This window comes from Carcharodon carcharias, chromosome 19, assembly GCF_017639515.1.
Source record: "Carcharodon carcharias isolate sCarCar2 chromosome 19, sCarCar2.pri, whole genome shotgun sequence".
NCBI classification, from domain to species: Eukaryota; Metazoa; Chordata; class Chondrichthyes; order Lamniformes; family Lamnidae; genus Carcharodon; species Carcharodon carcharias.
The window spans coordinates 31,466,823-31,489,632 of record NC_054485.1 but is presented as its reverse complement, the minus strand read 5'-3'; the positions used below and the strand labels follow the sequence as shown (position 1 = coordinate 31,489,632).

General features: G+C 39.7%; 2 protein-coding genes across 5 annotated transcripts in view; one reads left to right on the top strand and one right to left on the bottom strand.

Moving 5' to 3' along the window:
- Window positions 1–14,068, top strand: part of LOC121291076 (dyslexia-associated protein KIAA0319-like protein) — a 112,810-nt gene extending 98,742 nt beyond the window's left edge. For 3 of the 4 annotated variants that reach the window (XM_041212109.1, XM_041212108.1, XM_041212110.1), the window contains 3 exons: window positions 95–185; window positions 3,344–3,438; window positions 10,078–14,068. In XM_041212109.1, coding sequence (XP_041068043.1) covers window positions 95–185; window positions 3,344–3,438; window positions 10,078–10,265 — 374 coding nt within the window. In that variant the 3' untranslated portion in view covers window positions 10,266–14,068. The remainder of the gene's footprint in view (window positions 1–94; window positions 186–3,343; window positions 3,439–10,077) is intronic. The other variant, XR_005945954.1, reaches the window with a different exon arrangement.
- Window positions 1–22,810, bottom strand: part of ncdn (neurochondrin) — a 161,349-nt gene that overhangs the window by 113,346 nt on the left and 25,193 nt on the right. The gene's annotated exons all lie outside the window — the stretch shown is intronic.

The window sequence follows — 22,810 nt, the reverse complement described above, 5'->3', positions numbered from 1 at the left end:
GTTTATATGGTGTACCTAGCACTAACAACTAAATTTTTCTTCTTTATAAAGCTACTAAGAATTTGTATTCCTGGCTTTTTGCTTTTGCCTTTAGAATGGAGTGTGCTCTATGTTGTAATAGCTGCGTTTGTCATACTGGTCGCCATTGGAATTCTAGTTTGGATGGTCCTCTGCTTCTGTAAAAGGTAATGATCAGGAATCCTCTGCAAATCTAAATTGGATTTTTCCCTAGCTTTCTCTTCGAGATTTCTTCACAGCCTCCTTTTGAAGTAAGTAACCTTCCCTCTTTCCCATAACTTCCATTGTCCTTCCAAGCTCATCAATGAAAATGCATTCTTAATTTTGGGCAAGATGAACCACCCCTTGATGCTCCAAAAAAAAAGAGCTTTGTTTTATTAACTGGGCCTAATTAATCTCTCTCATCTTCCTTTGTGTGAGCTGTTCATAGCAAGACATAATATCTCTCTTATGAACAAGAGTGGGCCATTCACCCCTCAAGTCTGTTCCACCATTCAGTTAAATACCAAACTCCCCGTATTCTGGTTTACTGGGCGAGAGTGGCTGGGGGAGGGCAGGGGGCTGGATTCGATTACAGGGGAATGGATTTGTATCGACCCAAAAGTAACAGTTCATATTTTCTTGATGTTCTAGACCCACGAATAGTGATTTCTTTTCTTCAGGGAGAGGGGAGAAGTTTTGTGCTCATCAAGTTGAGGGAGCAGTGCTGTGTGTTGATTGTAACTCTTTCGAGTACAAACACGTTTCCATCTGTTCCTATTCAGATGAAGTTACATTGTTTCATAGTTTGCCATTGTGAGATTTGCACTCTTGATAATCTTTTAAATGAAAACCAAATCAACAAAATTGGGATAAATCAGGCACAGCCCCTAATTCAGGTCAGCTGTAAAACCAAGAACAAAGTTTAAAGGAAACTTACAAACTTTAAATCAAAATGTGATTAAAGGGGTCAACGAAACACCCCAGTCCCCGCGGTGCCCACCGAGCACGGAAGGCCTCGAGAGTGCCAGCAGACATCGCGTGCTCCTTCTCCAGGGACATCCGGCAGCGAACGTAGCCGCGGAAGAGGGACAAACAATCGGGCGGGACTCCCCCGTCGATCACCCGCTGCCTGGACCTGTTAATGGCTGAGATTTGAACTCTTGATCTTGGGGTTACAAGCCCAGTACCATAACCACTTGGCTATTTAGGCCAAGCTTAAGAAGATGTAACTCTTTCAAGTACAAACCCGTTTGCATCTGTTTCAGATGAAGTTACATTGTTTCATAGTTTGCCATTGTGAGATTTGAACTCTTGATAATCTTTTAAATAACACGTTTTTCATCTGTTCCTATTCAGATGAAGTTACATTGTTTCATACTTTGCCATTGTGAGATTTGAACTCTTGATACTCTTTTGAGTAAACCTGTTTTCCATCTGTTTCAGATGAAGTTACATTGTTTCATAGTTTGCCATTGTGAGATTTGAACTCTTGATCTTGGGGTTACAAGCCCAGTAACATAACCACTTGGCTATTTAGGCCAAGCAAATTACATTGTTTCATAGTTTGCCATTGTGAGATTTGAACTCTTGATCTCAGGGTTACAAACCCAGTACCATAACCACTTGGCTATTTAGGCCAAGCCTGTGTGTTGATTGTATATTAATTCAATGTTTAATTATATTCAGGTGGTGGGCATTAACTAGAGATTCACTTGTGCTCCTATATTTGCGATCTGACTGAAAATGTGGTTGCTGGGTTTGGTGGTATATTTATAATGTGTATTTCTAAATAAAAACTTATAAACTGTATGAAGATTAGGATCCAATTCTAACCTTTGCCACCTGGCTTTCTGGAGTAGAACACTGGGAAGTGCAACATCCTTCTGCTTTTGCTGCCTAGAGTGAGCATCAAAATTTGCACCAGTGCATAGTTCCTTGTGATGGTGCTACTAAACTCCTAGGGCAAAATTTTCTGTCTGTCGGGCAGGCGGGCATAACCCAATCTCCGGCAGGCGTGGAGCCGATCCCTGCTGGAGAAGTGGGCCCCGCCGCCAATTTACATGGGCGGGCCAATTAAGGCCCACCCAGCATGATGTCCGGCGGGAAGCGCTATGCGCTTCCTGTGTGGGTTGGGGGGGATTCCCCAAAAGTGAGAGTGCGCTCTTTCGTGCATGCGCACAAAAGAGTACACATCTCCCTGAGGCTAAGTGCTGCCTCAGGGAGATCACTTCCACTTTTAAAAATGTTAAAAATAGAAAAAAAAATTCCTTAGCATGTCCCCCTCATGTGACAATGTCACATGAGATGGGGCATGTTCATAATTTACATAATAAGTTTATTAAACTTTTTTAAACCCTACGTGAAACCTCATCCCGCCGGGGCTCCTGGCTCCAGGTCCTTTAATTGTATAATTGATCCTGTCAATGACCTTAATTGGCCATTGACAGGCGGGCGGGCCCGCAGCTGATTTTGCTGCCAGCCCACCTTCCTGAAAACTTAAATGGTCCGGGATGACATCAGGTGTTCCACCCGACGTCATCTAAGGAGCTTGCAGTGCACAAATTGGCTTCTGTATTTCCTACATTACAAAATACAGTGACTACATATCGAACGTACTTAATTAGTTGTGAAATGTTTTGGGATTCCTTGAAAGGCACGACAATATATATAGTCTGTTTTTTGAGTTTGAAATCAAAAAATATTTTAAATTTTGTTAGGGAGGAGAACAGAAAACATTTTCCCATTAATTATACTATCAGGCATCCAAATGGGACAGCATCGACATAAAAGGAACAAAAATATAGAAAAGAACTGGTTAATGTCAATGAGCAAACACTACCAGTGGCTCCTAGAAGTGATTCAACCAGAAATACCCCTACAGGGATTGAAATTGCCTATGGATCCCTCTCTCCAGCTGTACTGGTCTTGTCACATGTCCACTTTGGACCTGAAACAAGTTAAATTACTGTTCAAGTGTGCAAAAGTGGGCTATCAGTGTACCCTCTCCAACACTTTTTTTTTAAATGACAGCTTTTAAATGTATGTTTTTTTATTCCTGAATGATCATCCTTTAAATGTTTGCCTATTTACTTGTTCCAGCTTGGTAATCTATTTATTTGAAATGCTTAATTTCTTGGGATAAAGTATAGGAGGTTGGGGGGAGTTGGGTGAAGCATCACTTAAAGCTAAGTCTGAAATATAAAGCTTTGGAGTGGTGAGGGAGAAATATCACTCATGCGTGTGCATTATCAATCTGTCAAATTTATTTCTTCTGTAATATATCTAATATTGGTATACAACTCCGTTGACGTAATTTTCTAAATATTATGGATTGTTGTTTCAGACGCAAAGGAAGACCTAGAAGAAAAAGCAGATATAAAATACTAGATGCTACAGATGATCATGAAAGTATGGAATTGAAGTCTAGCTCCAAGCCAGGTATTGGGATGCGAAAGAAACGTTGATGCTGTGACTTTTGGGGGTTGATTGACTCTTTTTTTCTTTCCTCACAAGTCTCGCAACATCACTTAGCATTCCCCATGACAACAGCAGGATACCTTCCTACTATTAGTATTCCACCAAAGTCATTCTATAGCAGGAATCTCATGGGGTGATGCAGCCAAGATCTTTTCTACTCTCACTGAATGACACAGCATGTTGAAATTCCAATGTATACAGGAGAGAAGCATCTTATTCTTGCAAAACTGTAGAAATTGCGAAGACAAATTAGTTCTGCCTCTCATTCACGTGATGACATGAATGTTTTGATACGCCTTGCTCTGCTGAGCCCTAGTGCCCACTGTGATCTCAGAAATGATGTACTTGAGTCAGGTCTTGGTGGAGCTGACCCTAGTTTCCATTGAAAGTTCTGGATACGATGAGTCTGGTGTGTCAGTCTTCTAATCTGCACTTTGATGAGCTGGACTCATTTATTGGAGTTAAGCCTCAGTTTATCATTTTAAGGGTGGGATTCAATTGCTCATCACCCTCTCATCTCTTCTGTCTTCGGTTCAATAATAGCCCAGACTGCGGCATTAAAAGCCTATCCTGTGCTAATTGTAAAGATGCTGAGTGATACCAGATTTAGGAACATGAATCAAATTCCTAATGGATATAGCTGTACAACATACATTGCCATCCTCCGAGTCTTGGAATGATAAATGGAATGAAAAATGGAAATGTCATCATATAGAGATACTCTTTTGAAATTAGACTAATGCTCATTTTTGGGATGGAATAGAGGGAGATTTAATTTGTATCTGCCCTTACCAGCATAAATGTGCATGTTGCTAATCATCTGCAGAATTATCCAATATCTTGAATGACAGTTTCAAAAACTTTCAACTTAAAAAAAGGCTTTCATTGAAGCAACTTACTATTGGTGAGAGATGCCTTAATAAAATTGTGCACAGAAATCTTTACACCTGCAGAGAATGCAGCTTATTTTTTGGGGACTTGTACAATATGAATGTTTGGGAAAGGGAGAAGAAAATCTGGAATATAGACATCGGCTTGCAGATCTCATTTGGCTTACTGAGCTGGCTAGCAGGAGCAGCAGCTTTCACCTATTTTATGAAGCTTACACTGCAGATCAAAAGCATAGGATTGGTGTAGACAGTAAATTTGTTTCCTTCAGTTTCTTTGGACACATGGGAAGAATTTTCCGGTCCGCGAGTGGGGGCGGGGCCCACTTGCCGACAAGTAAAATGACGCGTGGTGACCGAAGGCGGGCATCCTGACATCACCACGTGTCATTTAGATTTTCAGCTTGGCGGGTGCGCAGCCAACTCGGCTGCCCGCCCGCCCGCCAAACTGTCAAAGGCCTATTAAGATCTGTTTAAAAACTAATTAAAATAGTTAAATGAGCTGCCTGTCCAACCTGAAGGTTGGCGGGCAGGCAAAGAGCCCAGGCGGCCTTCGCATTTTTTATGGAACCTCATCCATGAGCGGGATGAGGTTTCATGAAGTGTTTTAAAATTCAATAAAAAATTTTTTTAAATTTCATTGACATGCCCCAGCTCATGTGACACTGTCACATGAAGGGACATGTCTTATAATATTTCCTTTTTTGTACTTAGCTTTTAAAAACTTTTAACTAATCGGGTGCCTCAGAGAGATTTCTGCGCTCTTTCACATGCATGCATGAAAGAGCGCAAGTCCCGACTCAGGGAATCCCCCCCCACCCCGCAGGGAGCGCTCAGCGCTTCCGGGCGCACGTCACGCTGGGTGGGACTTAATTGGCCTGCCCACATAAAATGGCGGTGCGCACCTGATCGGGGGCGTCATTCGGGATCGCGCTCGCTCCCGCCCGCCCCCGCAAAACCCCGGTGACCGGGGGAAATTCAGCCCCATAAATGAGGGTATATGTGTGAAAGAAAATTTGCTGTCCCAGCGCCAGTAATTTACAGCATTAGTTATAGACCTATTTATAGTAAAGCATTGCTGCAACTTTTTCTGCAGAAGTTTATTATTTTGTAGCAGGCAATAGGATTTAGAACAGTAGCAGATAGGATACAAAGAGGCTGAGGGTATAGCAAGACTGGAAAGTTGGTTTCCTAGACCAGTTTAGCAGTGCACAATGTGAAAAAAAAATTGCTATGACAATACAGAGGTAAAGAAAATGTCATTGGTCTCATCAATGCATATCTCTCTAATACTCTATTTCTCATGGGAAGATGGTGGCATAGTGATAATGTCACTGAACTAGTAACCCAGAGGCCCAGGCTAATGTTCTAGAGACATGGGTTAAAATCCCACCGCAGCAGCTGGTGGAATTTAAATTGTAAAGCTGATCAGCAATGATGATGACCAAGACAACTGTCATTGATTGTTGTAAAAATCCATCTGATTCCCTAATCTCCTTTAGGGAAGGAAATCTGCCATCCTTGCTTGGTCTGGCCTATATGTGATTCCAGGATGCCAACCACAGCAATGTGGTTGACTCTTAACTGCCCTCTGAAATGGCCTAGCAAGTAGTCAGTTCAAGGGCAGTCAGGGATGGGCAACAAATGCTGGCCTTGCCAATGCTGCCAAGGAAAAATTTAAAAAAAACCTTCATTTGAATAGCCTAAAGTCTGCAGCCCTGCCTGTCAATACAGTTCAGACAATATAAAATACTGTGCAAGATGTTGCCTTCTGTTATCTAATCTAGGTATGCTTTGCAGAAGTTTACATTTCTAACCTTTTGATGCAACAATTTTTGCCTTATTTTAAAGTAATATCCAGGGTTTACATTTACTATTAAATATTACACTAATCAGCCTACTGTTGTGTTCCAAGTGTAGTCCTCCTAGAGGCCAGGTGATATTTGGACCAGAGCATTGTAATGAAAGCTATACTTACCTCGTTGAGAGCAGAGATCAAGAACATCTACTCCCGAAGGGCTTCAGGGCTTATGCACATGTGCAGACCAGGAGAGGGCTGCACGTGCATGGATCAGTATTTTTACATTCTTTAGGCTTAGTGTGCCTGTGCATAAGGAAAAATAGTGCAAAAGCCTGGTGACCATGAGCAGAGCGCCACAGAAGACTAGTGTCACAGGCAAGGGACAGGGAGAGGTCCCAAAAAAGAGTCCCTAAGAGGGGACAGGAACAGGAAAATGTCCCAGTTCAGTTAAAAAGAGAGGAGCAGAGAAACAGGCTCCAAACAGGAAAAGGACTGCGGGGAGCAGGCTTTAAGTGAAATAGGTTGGTGACTTCATGCCGCTGGGACAAAGATACCTTTTTGGAGCAGTAGCATTCTGCTCGGTGCAGCAGGAGATCTGAAGTCTTGCTTGTGAGTGCATATACAAGAATCCAGGAGAACAAAATCTCAGGAGACGTGATTGAAACCTTGCAAGCTGGGCCATCGCTGATACCATCTGTGTCTGATAATTGAAGAGGGATCAGGAGAAGCCCTGAAAATCCACGAAGGCAGTAGAAGGTTGGTGACTCCATATTGTGGGCTGTTGGAGTGAAGGTACATCTTTGGAGCAGTAAGTGTTTTGCTCGGCATAGCTGAAGATCTGAAATTGTGCTTGTGAGTTGGTGCCTGAATGTATACTCAGGAATCCAGGAGAATGTAAACTCAGAAGATGAGATTGAACCCCTACAAGGTGGGCCATTGTTGATGCCATCCAAGTTGGAGCGACTTGTGGAGAGAATCTCAAGGCAAAGTCTTTGAAGGTGAAGACAGGAATCCCTCATGTGAGAGAGACACATTTTCAGTGAAATTGGTTGACTGTGTTACTGAGTGAGTTGTTAAGAAGTTCATGGACTGTGCCTTGGTCACATTTGCCATTTATTGTGTAGTGTGTGTGTGTTCAACCACAGTTTGCCTGTTAATTCACATGACCTCATCTTAACCCTGAATGTTAAGAGTACAAGATAGATATTGTAAATTATTTTATCTTTCTGACTTTGTATAGTAAAATTTATTTATGTTTGTTCAAAACCCAGGGAATCTTGTGGCATTATTCTATTAATAAGCATCTTGAATGTCAAGTTTTGTCTACCTTAAACAAAATGTCATTTGTTCCTAATCGGATCTTACCAACAACTTTGGTGTGGGATGGGGTGAGGAGTGGTGGATAGGGGGTCTGGCCTAGGATCATAACAGCATGCAAACATACTTTTAATTGGGGATTAAATAAATACATTCTGTCCTCATTTTTAAGTGGATATTGGTACACAAACAATAGCATGTTGCAGAGTTTCTGATAATAAAGGGTTGATTTCAGTAGTTGCATGTACTGCACTAAACTGAAATAAACTTGTCACCGTCCCTGAATATTATCATTCACTTGATGTATTTTTGCTGACAGGCCAAAGCACTATGGACAACCTCTTTGGTTTCAGATAAACTTTTCAGTTGGAACAAGGCAGACTAAGATTCAGAAATAAAATACTGTAGGTGCTGGAAATTTGAAACAAATAAAGAAAATACCGGAAATACTTAGTAGTTCTGGTAGAATATAGAAAGAGAGGAATGTAGTTAATGTTTCAGGCCAATGACCTTTCATCAGTACTTAGACTAAGGCACGGTTCTCAGAAATCTTTCCTGTCCTTACCCAATTGCAGAGACAGGGTACTTTGCATATATGGTATAGATTCCTGGTGTCTGCAAGGATGCTTCACCAGCAGCTGATTCAGTCTGATCCACATTACTGTTCTGGGGTGTAGCACTGACTGATTACTCTGCCTGAAGTCCCACCGAGGCCCAATTAGCGAGTTTGAAACAAACTTATCTTTGGCTCCCACTGGAGCCACTAGGCCCATGAGAATTATTTTACTAACAACAATTAGCATTTTATATATAGCCTTTAACATAGGCAAACAGCCCAAGATGCTTCACAGAAACTTAATCAGACAGAAATTGTTGCTAAGCCAAAGAAGCAGACATTATGATGTTTTGATGAAGAGATTATGGGTTTCGAAACTAAACTCAGGAGTCAAATAGGGTGTTAACAGTGTAATTCAACCTGAAATATTGGCCAAGGAGGGGAATGAAATTGGTGCCGATGATGTGCAGTTTTGGTTGGCAAGTGGACTCTGAAGAAAGAGACATGTCAAAGTTTTTTGTCTTATACTCATCAGGACACTTTGCAAGAATACCAATATAAGGGGAAAATAAAAATTTATACTGTATGGGAAGACAGTGCTGATTGATTGGACTCATTCTTCAGGCAGTGCCTTGACCAATCAGGGTTAAGCTGCCTGGTTTAAATTTCAAACAATACTTTGCAGTTAACTGACAGTCACCATCATGGTGCATTCTCCATGGCAAAGCCTCTACCAATCCACTTGCCAACCAATCAGCACTCTTCTCTTACAGTATAAATTGTTGTTTTCCCCTTATATTGGTATTTGTGCGAAGTGTCCTGATAAGTGCAAGACAAAAAGCTTCAACATGTCTCTTTTTTCAGCAATTCTCAAGTTCTGTCCTACCTAGCAATGATGTGCAGTTTGTTGTGGGGACCAAAAGCAATGTTTTGGAAACTTCAGAAGGGATTTATACCTGGTCTCAACTGCTGAGGCCTTTTATGGACATGTAGGGCAGCATATCCCAGGGAACTCTGGCTCCCTAATTTATCCCATTGATACCTGGGGTGGGCTGAAGATATTTCTGTAGCCCCTGATTGGGCTATAAGGTCTATTCTAAAACATGGTGGAATCCCAGTGAAACAGCATTCCAGCTCATTTAACAGGTTCTCTTCCCCAACTCCATCCAATCAAAAGTGGGATTTCAACCTCCAAAATGTAACCAGGTTAAAAAAATTTAACTAGATTCCACAAATCTAGAGGATCCTGGTATTTGAATTGAACTGCATGGCGCCCTTCTTAAATACTTGATGCATAAAATGTCTGTTATAATGATACATATGAAAACAAGATGAGCACTTTCTGCAAGTGAACTAACTTAATATATATAGTGGCCAGGAAAGTGCCACTATTTCATTTTAATTTTTGTTATTTTTCATTTTTCTCAGTAATAAATGTAAGAACTTGGATATAGCACCTTGTAAAATGCTTTATAGTGCTATTTATTTCAGTAGAATTTACTGTAATTGATTTTACAGAATTAAAAGCCGTTTCTCTACACATTAGTTTAACTTGTTCAGTAAATGATTGCATTACTTCTGGGGATGCTTTTTGAAGCTGAGACCTTAAAATTCTGCTCTATAATTTGAAGATGTCCTTGTATATTTATTTTGATCACTTTTTTTCCTTAATGAATGTTAAACTTTGGAGCCTTTGTTGAAACATTCAGATTTACTATATCACATTCCTACTTCAGCTGATCAGCCAAAGAAACATAGATAATAGTGAATGTGTCACTGAACAACATAGTATCTGCGAAATGGAGTTTAGGTGGATAGGAATATGCAGCTGCTGCTGACTGTTAAAACCTTGGTGCAGTGGCTACTTTGCTTGAATTTCTAAAATTCTTATTTGCCATTACCAAGTAGGTGTTATCATCAAACTAAGCAATTTCACCAGTAAGAAACCAAATAGGACGTTCTTTCAAGGTGGTTCTTTCAGGCTGATTCTTCCTCCCCCATTGTGTATTACAGTATTTCTGATAAATGTTTCATTATAGTTGGCAGGCTGAAAGCTCCAGCACAGAACACCAGCTTAATGGTTTCAGAATCTGAACTTGACAGTGATGAAGCTATCTTCACCTGGCCAGACAGAGAGAAAGGGAAATTACTGCGAAACCAGAATGGATCAATCCACAATGGCCAAATAGCTCAAAAAACTAAGAAACAAAGGGAAGAAATCCTATAACTGGAATCTAGCTGCCAGACTTATAGAAGCTATAGATCTAGGGGAGAAACTGTCTCCCAGTATTATCTCTGCACAGTAAAATGAAGATTGATCTGAAGCAATAGTGACTGCTGTGCTGCATGCAGAGTGTACACACTCCTTGTGAAATGAGTCCGTTCAGCATTCTAATGCTTAAACCAGTCTACTTGTGAGGTTAACTGAACTAGTTTCTCACTGAAGACCAGAAAAAAGACTTGGGAGAGATGCAAGCTGGCCAAAAAAAAAAACTTTGCATTCATTAATTTTGAAAGCTGAAGCATCACGTGCAGCCCTGTCTGCATATTGTGGTTTTGAAATCCTGTGTTTCCAGTGAGACGTCCACGGGAAATCTGTTGTACTGCAGCTTAAAAAATTATCTTGAAGCCAAAAATGTTACGTGGGAACACATTGGATGTCTTGTGAACTTTAACTGTTACCTGAGGCTTGGATCTGACCATTTCCTTCAATTCAGCAATTGTATAAATCTGCTGAAAATTCATGGAAAACTGAATACTGTGATACTAAGCACTGTCCTGTAATTCTGGAAATTTTGCAACGAACTTCTACCTTTCTCCTGTTGAAGTATCATCATGCAGGCGAACACAAAGGGATTTGTTGTCTTCACCTGTTGTTATTTAGAGTGAGTTGACTCCTGTGCAGAAGTGTTGCACATTTGGCAATGACCCTGTGTCATTTTAGTTTTATAAAAATAATTCTCACTACTGATTTTTTTTTGAGTGTGTGTGTATGTTAATATTGGGACTGTGTTGGTCTTCAAACCTTTTATTAGTGTGAAGTATTAACGAGGCATTTTTAATTTATTCTTTGGGAATGAACTGCTTTGCAATGTTATTCCCTTCCGATGAATGTAGGTCTTTATTTGCTGCTGATTTGTTTTTCCTTTATTAAAATCTGTGTCTTCCTTTTAAATACACTGGCACCTGACTTCACATCTTGATACTGGTGGACGATCCAATTGATGGTAATTTAATATGACAAATAAATAGTGTAATGAGTGAGGTGTTAGTGACACTCCCCTCCTTTCCTTCCCACCAACCCCCCCCCCCTCAACCTAGTGCCTTCCAGAAATAGAAATAATATTTTAACCATTTTTGAAATGTATTTGTTGTACACCAATAAAACAAAATGCTGTGCTACTGATAATTAAATAAAAAAAAGTTTTAAAAGAACTATATACCTTAATTTAAAATGGCAAAACATTGGAAAATTTGATAACTGGATCAATTCTAGATAATGTGTTCAAAAGCAAAATAAAACCTTTAAATGACTTTGTCAATCTGATCTTTCAACATTGGCAAGAGTGCACGATTAAATAAGGACTACAAGCAGCCAAATTCTCTCATCATGCAATTAATATAGTACTTCAGTATCATTTCTTAAAATATGCTGTATCCTGCTACTAGGTACTGCTGTAAGTAAGCATTCTAGCAATTATTTCAGATATAATGTACCCTAATCAACTGAACACTTAAAAAGATTCTTGTAAGAATGATGTTAACTGGATTGCTTCTTACTTAGAATGATGAGTGACTTACTTCCTAGAAAAGAAATTGAAACTAAATTCAAAATGTGGTATCAACGGACTAAGCCTTTTAGGCATATTTGCAGATTGTTAAAAACTTTCCAAGCTTGGAGCATCTATGTTCCAAGCTGTTCTGTTTGATTTAATAAGACATGGTATGGATCCATGCAGGTTTAGTGAGTAAATGCTTCAAGTTGTGTGCTGCTGAGCCATCCAACAAGATCCCAGTTCTGCGCATGTGCTTGTGAAAACTTGCTTTGGGTGTCCTCTGGGAAGGGGAAAATTATCCAGGTATTCCTGCTGGAAAAGCACATATTTGTTGATTGGACTGAACTTAGTGTTGTTGCCTCTAGCTGTGGTGTAGCTGCTTGCACATAACAAATGCCTATATGAGTAATATACCAAAAAGGCTGCTGGCATCAATTGAATTGTGTCACATGATTCATTGACTTCAGGAGACAATGCATGCTCAAAGGAAAATTCAATGGACTGGTCAACCAAACCTGCTGTTGTCCATCTTTCTGTGGCTATAGAGTGCAATTAGAGAAGGCCTGGAAGCTAATGTTCAGGAAGGAAAGAACTTTTATGATCTTGATGTCCCAAAGCACTTTCATGGCAAATGAAATATTTTTCAAGTGCAGACACTGCTGCAGTGTAGGAAAACATGCCAGCCAATTCTACACCATTATATGCCACAAAACAATAATAAGATAAATAGTCACTTGGTATTACAGAACTTGAATATTGCTGAAAAGAGAGACATGTTGCTGAAACTTGTCATCTTGCACTCGCCAGGACAAATAAAAAAAATACAAAAAAATATATTAATGAGATAAATGGTCAGATTTTTTAAAAAGTGGTCAGAGAACTCCCTGCTCAGCTTCACATAATGCTGTGTTATCTTTTACCCAATTGAGGGGGCAGATGGGACTTCGGTTTAACAACTCACCCAAAAGACAGCACCTCTGAGAGTGCAGCATTCAGTCAGTACTGTATTGATGTGTCTGGGTTGATTCTGTGCTCAAGTCTCTGGAGTGACTTTTGAGCCATGGTTGGCAGCACAGGTATCCAATTGTTCCACTTCATGTGGGTAGGAAGAAGCAGATTTTTTTTTTAACAAATTTGTATTTTGATTTTGCACATGTCTGAGGGAAGTGTCTAGATATTTCTAAACTGGCGTAGTCCATATGAAATATAGTTTACCTGCTTAATTGATGAAATTTAATGCAGTGTAGCAATTCATAATTATTTTTATCCATCCTCTACCAAGTTACTAGAAACAGCTTTTCTCCAGGTGGGGTTTATGGGAAAGCAATTTGATTTGACTGACAGATTGACATTGCACCTTTTCATCCTTTTATATGAAACACTCCTTTTTTGATTTAAGCCACAGAGTATCACAGCAAGATTTGCAGAAGAGATTTTCATCCATTTTCCAATAGATGCAGGATATTTGGTTCAAATTGATTTTTTTAAAACTCATTTTAAAGTAAGCTTGCAGAAATTAGCCTTATGGGCATTTAGATATTTTATGAAAATTCACATGCAAGTGTGATTGGAAGTAAAGCCTTTTGAGTTGCACTTGGTGAGGGGGTATGATGATTATGATGTATTATTGAACACACTGCTTCTGAACCCAGGTACATGAAAGTAAACTTGCACTAAAGGGGATACTTTGAGATTAACCATTCATTTCACAAAACTAGATAATGACCTTAAAAGATGTAAACATCAAGTAAGTTTACACCGTTGGGAATGACAATTGTATCGTTCACCTTTTCTTGTATAGCATACACTGTATTGGAGAGTTGCACTATGCACCACATTTGTCACTGTGGAGAATTTTCACTGAGTTCAGTGTTTTTTTGTTTATTTTGTGAAGCACACGTTATGCTTTCAAAAGTCATTGGATGGTTCCTGGGAATAAGCAGCTGATCAGTTGAAGTAAGGATTTTTAAGAAAGTAACAAACTGTCAAATCTTTAAGTTTTGTCAATGTCTGAAGTTTATTTTCCAAAAAAGCTAAAAAAAAGATTTGTTTTAATTTTTAAATATATTAACTCCTTCATTGGCATATTATGTTTACTAGACAGATGTCCAACAAGGTCTGATTGATGTGACATTGTACAATGTTATGGGGAAATAAGCACTGTATTTTTCAGTAAAATGGCATCGTGATGCATCGTCATTTAATTTCATTTATTAGTGTTTTTATTATGAATTATTAAAATTATTTTCTTCAAGTGTATGTGTTGTTATGTCAGGTCAAATGCAAACAATATCTCTTCATGAGGAACAACAATTGCTCCCTCAATCTCGCTATTGATATTGAGTTTATCATGGATAGCTGATATTCCCCATGGAATATTATTTTTTTGCCAGTATATTGATTTTTATTTTTTAAGTATAATGTGCATCGATACTAAATTATATCTAGCTAACAGTACTCCATTCCCTAATTAATTTGGATAGTCTGTGCAAATGTGAAAATTTACAAATTATACACTATTATTTGTTTATAGGCTTGAGGAAATAAGTTTTAAAATTCTTCTTTAGCAACATTTTGTCAAAACTCATGAATAGGCTTATGCTAGCAAAGGAATTAATGATCATTGTGAATGGTTTTGGTGCTAAAGGCTATATTTCTTTAAAGATTATTGAGGCCCATTGGATATCTAAACAGATTTTGGGCAACAAAATTTCTTATTGCTGTGTGCATATAAGAAAAGTTTAAAAATAGCAGAATTACCTCATTGGGGAGGAAGTCCCGGCCTCCGGAGTTGCTGGCCAATTTGATTGGCCGGCAGCTCCATTAGTCCTGGCAGCGCAGGAAGGTGTCAGTGGCACCTGTTGGGACTACAAGAGAAGATGATGATGAAGGCCCATGGATCCCTAGAGCAGGTAAATCCATGGTCTTGTGCCTGACGGGTTTGGGAGAGGGTTTGTGAGGAGTGGGGTAGTGGATAGGAAGGAAGGGGGGTGTTTTATCCAAGGGAGGCTGTCCCGCAATTGCCAAAGGCCAGCCCCTGAAGAGCGACATCACCCGCACCCCCCCCCCCCCCCCCCCCCACACCTCCCCTTCAGAGCTGAACTCCAGAAGTGAGAGTGATGGCCTTGATATCACGGCAGCATGTGACCAAGTGTGGCATCAGGGAGCTCTAGCAAAACTGGTCAATGGGAATCAGAGGAAACTTCTCCACTGGTTGGAGTCATACTTAGCACAAAGGAAGATGGTTGTGATTGTTAAAGGTCAGCCATCTCACTTCCAGGACATAACTGCAGGAGTTCCTCAGGGTAGTGTCCTCGGCCCAACCATCTTCAGCTGCTTCATCAATGACCTTCTTTCCACCATAAGGTCAGAAGTGGGGATGCTCACTGATGATTGATTGCACAATGTTCACAATTTGCGACTCCTCATATACTGAAGCAGTCTGTGATCAAATGCAGCAAGACTTGGACAATATCCAGGCTTGGACTGACAAGTGGCAAGTAACATTCACAGCACACAAGTGCCAGGCAATAACCATCTCCAACAAGAGAATCTAACCATTGCTCTTTGACATTCATTAGCATTACCATCCCTGAATCCCCCACTATCAACATCCTGGGGGTTACCATTGACCAGAAACTGAACTGGACTGGCCATATACAAGAGCAAGTCAGAGGCTAGGAATCCTGTGGTGAGTAACTCAGCACCTGACTCCCCAAAGCCTGTCCACCATCTGCAAGGCACAGATCAGGAGTGTGATGGAGTACTCTCCACTTGTCTGGATAATTGCAGCTCCAACAACACTCAAGCTTGACACCATCTAGGACAAAGCAGCCTGCTTGATTGGCACCCCATCCACAAACATTCACTCACTCCACCATCGACATAATGGAAGCAGTGTGTACCATCTACAAGATGCACTGCAGCAACTCATCAAGCCTTCTTAGAAAGCACCTTCTAAACCTATGATCGCTGCCACCTAGAAGGATAAGGGCAGCAAACACATGGGAACACCACCACCTGGAAGTTCCCCTCCAAGTCACTCATCATCCTGTCTTGGAAATATGTTGCTAATCCTTCACTGTTGGAACTCCCTCCCTAATAGCGCTGTGGATGTACCTACACCACATGGTCTGCAGCGGTTCAAGAAGGCAGCTCACCACCACCTTCTCAAGGATTGGGCAATAATTGCTGGCCTAGCCAGCGACACCCACATCCTGTGAAAGAATTTTTTAAAAAGCATCTGTTTTTTAAAAAAAATTGGGCTTCCTACTTCCGCCCGGCTGCCCTCGCCAAACGTTTTATGGTGTCGGCAGCGTTTTATCAGTGTCAATAGGCTTGATAACAAGCCTAATTGATCCTTGATTACCCATTTAAAAATGGCGGACAGGCTGCCGATTTTCAGTTCCTGCCCATCCCCGCTATATTATGGGGGAGAGCTCAGGGGTGGAGGTATGGGCACCCACCCTAATTGACATTCTCCCCCCCCCCCCCCCCCCCCCCCCCCCCCCCCCCCGCCACAAAGCGGGAAACGTGCAAAATTCAGCCCTTTGTTTCTCAGTAAAGGTTACTGGCCTGTTGTGATTTGAAAATAGCACACTGAATAGAAGTTAAATTGAGAACTAACAATCAAAACATTTTAGTCATTCTTGAAAGAATATAGACGACTGGGACATTATAGGAAATGGAGATTAAGGATTAGAAACAGATATGAAATTTGGCTTTCATGTATAATGTTAATTTCCCAATTCTATTCAAACTGCCTCAAACATTTTTTTTTAAATCTTGGCCCTTTTGCATTAAATTGTGTCAACCAATGCTTCTGATTGATCCCATTTTGCAACTCGATGTAAACCTTGTTTTATATGTATTAATTTATGTCTGTAACTGTATTTTTTTATGAAAGAGTATTGGTCTGTGTACTGTGATCTGGATAAAATTTAGTATGCCCTGCTTTGAAATTCTCTTTTCTGTCAATAAATGAGCCATTCAATTTTGAGTATGTTTTGCACTGGGAAATGTTTCACCTTCCAGCTGTCCATAACCTTGAATCACGTGTGGTCCAAGTTAGTATGATGTATGTGATCAACTGCACTGTTTTATATCCCTAGGTTACCATTTTTAAATGTTTAGCTTTCTTATTGTGTTCACTTTAAGGGAAGGTTCTGTGAAATGGGGTATTCTAGAGAGATTTCTAATGTGTACCACAGGTAAATTGGAAAAACAATCAATGGAGAAGTCAGGAATACCACAAATGGGCATTACCAAACAGAATTATATATAGGATGCTAGATTCCTAATTTCATCACATGCATTTGTTTAAAGGCTCAAAAACTGGGGCTTCCTCAGTTTTGGTGCCATCATTTCTAACTTGCAACATTACTTGCCAGTAATTCTCTTGCTCTATTGGTTGACAAACATGTATTGTATCAGGATCAGAGTTCCCCAGCCTTCCCAATGATCAGTCAACCCAAACTAGGATTGTTTTAATCTTTGGTTTGTCTAGTTGGGAAGTCTGGTCAGCCACTGCCCAATTTCTACTTTAAATTATTTCTTCAGATACTCCTCATCAAAGAATAATTATCCTGAGTAAGATGTGTATATAAATGGATGTTAGTCGAGGAAGGTAATCAGGGCAGCTCAAGTTCCAATACAGAATACAGCTCTCTTATTTATTAAGCAGGTTGCAGTTAAGATGTTTGTGATACTCTATGCATCATTAGTTCTGATCATGTCGTTAAACTGACAGTTAGTTTTGATTCTTTGGGATGGTTCCAAACCGAATTATGCATCATCTTTTGGCGTAAAGGAATTTTTTTACTCGACCAGTTGAGGAAAAATGATCTATGAAAGTTATTTTAGGACTCGTCCTAAAAGGCCAAAGAAAAATAAAATAGTTTCCTGATGATCAAAGAAAAATATGATGGATGAATATTCAGAAGATTGAAATCCAGTACTTTGTCTTAATCTACCTTTGTATAAATCTGGACAGCTACAAGGATCTGTAACTTACTTCTTATAATGATACTACTGGTTTCCAGAAGCAGAGCCCAGTGTGAGAAAATTAAATGTTTTACAAAGGTCTGAATACAAATTGACATTGTTGTATGAATAAAGAATAAAAATTCACATTGTATTCTTTCATCTTGATCTTGAAGAAATCATACCTTTACCACTGAATTTTATTATTTGAGATTGTTCAGATTAAAGCCACATTTAGCTTTTTCATGTAACTTTACAGTTTGAAGAAAGAGTTCCAGTGGTAGCTTGTTAGATGCACAAGCTTCCATAACTTCAATATATATAACTAAAGTATGGCCTTTTTGCCAAATATGAAGATGTGTGACATTCAGCTCTACTAGGTCTTTTAGGAGCCACTTTATGTCCAGATAAAGACCAATCTTCTCCCCTTCCTCTCATAGACAAGAGGGATCTGGAAGAATTTTAGTTGCTGCTTTCTGTAGATGAAAACAGTGGTTGTCTAATCTCTCTCCCGGGGAAATAATTCCTAGTTCATCAACATAAAGGAAAAATTTCCCTTTGAAGGTTATTTTCATACTGGGGAGGTTGATGATCTGGTTATTGGAAGGGGCAGATTGAATACTCCAGATTACTTGAGACCATTATAGCAATGAGGAAATCTAATATTTAATTTAATGGAAGGTTTTTTAATTGATGTGGCTTTCCCACTCTTTGTTTCTCTTGTAGAGCCTTCTAGTTATTGCTCTAACTTCCAACTCCATCAGGCACAAAGCCATAATCTTATTTTTCATACTTTTCAGATTGCTCCTTTGACGTCCAGCATTGTTAAGAAAAATCAGTCTATCGCTTAAAACCTTAACATAAATTATGTATGAGTCTTCCCTTTCAGTTGATGGATACCATTGAAATGGCCTAATATGGAAAGCAACCAGGCTGATATGTTTACAATCAGATGGGTGAATGAATAGCATATCCCAGTCACATCACCTCTGCCATGCTAATCTCCCTGTGTATCCTGTGGTTGTGGTCCCATGCACAATTCTTTAAATGTATGGGCTTAGGTGACCTCAGATCAAAGGTGGTGGTACTAAAATATCATTCCCTGGGCTTGAGAGGGGAAAAGAATTGGCCTTGGAAGAATTTTTTCACACACAGGATGGTGGGAATCTGGAACTCACTAACTGAAAGGGTGGTAGAGGCAGAAACCCTTATAACATTTAAGAAGTATTTGGATGTGCACTTAGGATGCCATGGCAAAGAAGGCTATGGGCCTAGTGCTGGAAAATGGGATTAGAATAGTTAGGTTTGACCGGCACAGACTCAATGGGCCGAAGGGCTTTTTCTGTGCTGTAGACCTCTATGACTCCTAACTTATATTGGGTGACTTTGAACTCAGGTGGTCGAATAGCCAGTTAACTCTCACAGATGAAGAATAACCATTTAGGCAAGATACCACAGGGCTGCCAGAGTTTGTGGAATTGGGCATAATGAGTTCTTATTTTAAGGGACGAGTCAAGAAAAAAGCTTCAAGTAAAGAAAGAAATATCTCTGCCGCCTTTACTATTCGATATGGAGGAGATCTTAACCCAAGTCTCTAACATGTTTGAGGCTTCAGTCCCACATTTCAGTTTGTGGAAAGACAAATTGCAATACCAAATTCGTATTGTGGTTGTGGAGAAAAACTGAACTATGAAGTCATGGCTTAGAATGAAAGAAAAATAGACTTGAATTACTATAATGCCAAAGTACTTCAATTCAAAAGCACTTGATGGCTGTATACTTGTTGTAAGAAGTACAGCAGCCAATTTGTACACCACAAGGTCACACAAAGAAGAATAAGATAATGAGCAGATCATCTGTTTTAAGTGTTGGTTGAGGGATGAATATTGGCCAGGACACCGGGAGCATTCCCTTGTTCTTCAAATGGTGCTGTTGGATTTTTTACATTCACCTGAAAGGACAGACAGGGCCTCTGTTTACTGTCTCATCTGAAAGATGCATCTCCACCATTGCAGCACTGGCTCAGTTGCACTGAAATGTCAACTTAGATTTTGTGTTTAATTACCCGCAATTCAATAAACCATTTACATCTTATACAGCTAAAACTTCCAATAAGCTTGTCACCAAATGAATTGTTACTGTTTTTGTGGAGGGAGGGAAAATCAATCATTAAGATCAGTTGCAATTATGTTTTACTGACATAATTTATATTATTGTTATGCTAACACAAAAAAGTGTTTGCTGTGTAAACTTTAGAGCAGCAATGCCTCACTAATGATTGGTTTTTAAAAGGGAAAAGAAGGGAAAATCTATGGTTGAATCACTTTTTGTATTTTTCCTGCTTTCCTATTTTAGGTCAGGGCTGTAGCGCATAGGATGGAGAGAGATGGGAAAATGCAAAGCCAGATGCATTCTGCTCTTGCTTATTTGAAGTTGTTTTTTGCACTAAAAATTTGCTTAAGCCAACATGAGTCTGCAAAGTTGGAATCAAGTCTTATAAAAAATATCAAACCATTTGAGTTAAGAGTTTACTCTCATACAATCCTTACTCTTAATAGCTCCAATACCGATGACATATCTTCTTTAGAACATGATTAAGTTGTTTTCATGGCCAGTTACTGAACTCGTCAGATAATGAGTAATCGCATTTGTGAGATTTATACTCCTGAATGATATCTCAGTGAAGGAGTGGTCACTGGACTTTGTGTTTCTTATCAGAAAAGAACCTTAAACAGCATTTTCCAAACTCAGAGCAGAATTATGTAGTTCCAACGTTGATCGATTGTTGAACTCGAAGCTCACTGAAATATTGTAATCTGAGTAATTGAGTTGGAAATTGTACAGATGCAGAAGATATTCAACTAATCCAAGACCATGTGATCAGAGTTAATGACCTCATTGCTGTAATTTATTGAACTCAGCCCATTGGCAATGTTTTTTTTAAACAGATGTGAAGGTCAAACACTGGCTAAGAAAATGCTACTTAGTTGTGAATCACTGAAATGGCTTCTGTGTACAAAGAAAAGCAAGTGTTACGAACTGTCCAGCACATTTTATTTATTATCGTTGCAGCTGTCCTGTTTTGCTTAGATGTGGCGTGCAATCAATTGGAATTGCACCTTTAAAGAGAATCATCATAAGTAACTAAAAGGATTTTGATTTTAATAAATTTTTCATCTGTCTTCATCTCTCCATTTTTTTTCAGTGTCATATATTTTTATTTAATTAATACATGCACATACTACCTTGGATACTTGCTTGGAACAGTCACCAAAGGAATTGTATTACTGTTCTTGGAGTATTAAAACTTATTGAAGTTCCTTTACGAAAGATACTCTATCTATTGACATTAATTAATTTTGTTGGTACTATCGGGCTTGGTAAGCCTTCCATGCCAGTTCCCTGTTGATGATGTCACTGCTTCCCATTTTCAGAAGTGTATTTTAAAAATCAACAAAATTTGAAAAATCATTTTGAAATTCATGCTTCAACTTCTTTTATTTGTAAAAAGGGTAAAAACAGAAATCATGCCATCAATGACAAGATTTAACATACATTATATTTTTAAATGTCAGAACTTATCAAAGCCACAGGTTAGGTGTGAACTGCTGCTATTGAGCTCCACATGAAAGACAATGATCAAGCAAAATGTGCTGGTATATGAGCAAGCAGACAGCCAATGTGGGTTGTACAGGTGTGAAGTACATTCATATGTACTGTGCAACCACAAGTTTTGCTTACGAGACATTAAAAGATAGTGAGGTATGAATGTTGCTGCCCATGAATATTTTCCAGTGTTTCCCACCCAAATGTCAGATTTGGCACAGTCTAATATAAAGTAAAAGGTGGATGAATGTTACCAGTAAATTACTGTGGAAAATTTACCTATGCTAGAGACCAATATGAAAGTTTAATAAATATACGAGGCATCATCTTCCTTACACTTTAGTTTCCTAATTATTTTCAGGAAGCTGTTGCTGTTAGTTTGGCTGGACCAGCAGGAGATGTGGGTGAACTATTGCTAGAAGCCACTTAGCTATAAGAGAGAACATAAATTCAGTATTTATCAGACTGCTGCTGATGACTTCCATGACTTCACTGGTAGCATTGCAAGGTAAATGAGGTGCTTTCAGTGCACAGAGAGACAGAGATCACTATCCTATTTTGTGCTAGAAGACTAAGCAGCACAGTCTTTTAATGCAAGCCAGAAGGTTTTGCAGTTCCATGTACCCTCGCCAGTCTTTCAATAAATAATAATGAATAATCCAGAAATTAAATCAGGAATTATGATTGAAATAACCAGATGTCCCCAACTTTCGGTGCAGTGTGGTTTCTCTGTTGGGCCAGGATTGTGGAATCTGTCCTGTCCTGATTAATTTTTATTCTTTCACAAGACGTTGGTGTCGCTGGCTAGGCCAGCAATTTTATTGCCTATCCCTATGCCACCTTCTTGAACTGCTGCAGTCCTTGTGGTGTAGGTACACCCACAGTGCTGTTAGGAAGGGAGTTCCAGGATTTTGACCCAGCAACTGTGAAGGAATTATGATTTATTTCCAAGTCAGAATGATGAGTGACTTGGAGGGGAACTTCCAGGTAGTGGTGTTCCCGTCTATCTGCTGCCCTTGTCCAGATGCTAGTGATTGTGGGTTTGGAAGGTGCTGTCAAAGGAGCTTTGTTGAATTCCTGCAGCGTATCTTGTAAGTGGTGCACACTGCTGCTACTGTGCGTCAGTGGTGGAGGGTGTGGATGTAGTGGCAATCAAGTGGGCTGCTTTGTCCTGGACAGTGTCAAGCTTCTTGAGTGTTGGGGGAGCTGCACTCATCCAGGCAAGTGGGGAGTATTCCATCACACTCCTGACTTGTGCCTCGTAGATGGTGGACAGGCTTTGGGGAGTCAGGAGGTGAGTTATTCATCAACAGTATATGGTTGGATTCTCTTTTGTTGGAGTTGGTCATTGTCTGGCACTTGCCACTTATCAGCCCGAGTCTGAACATTGTCCAGGTCTTGCTGCATA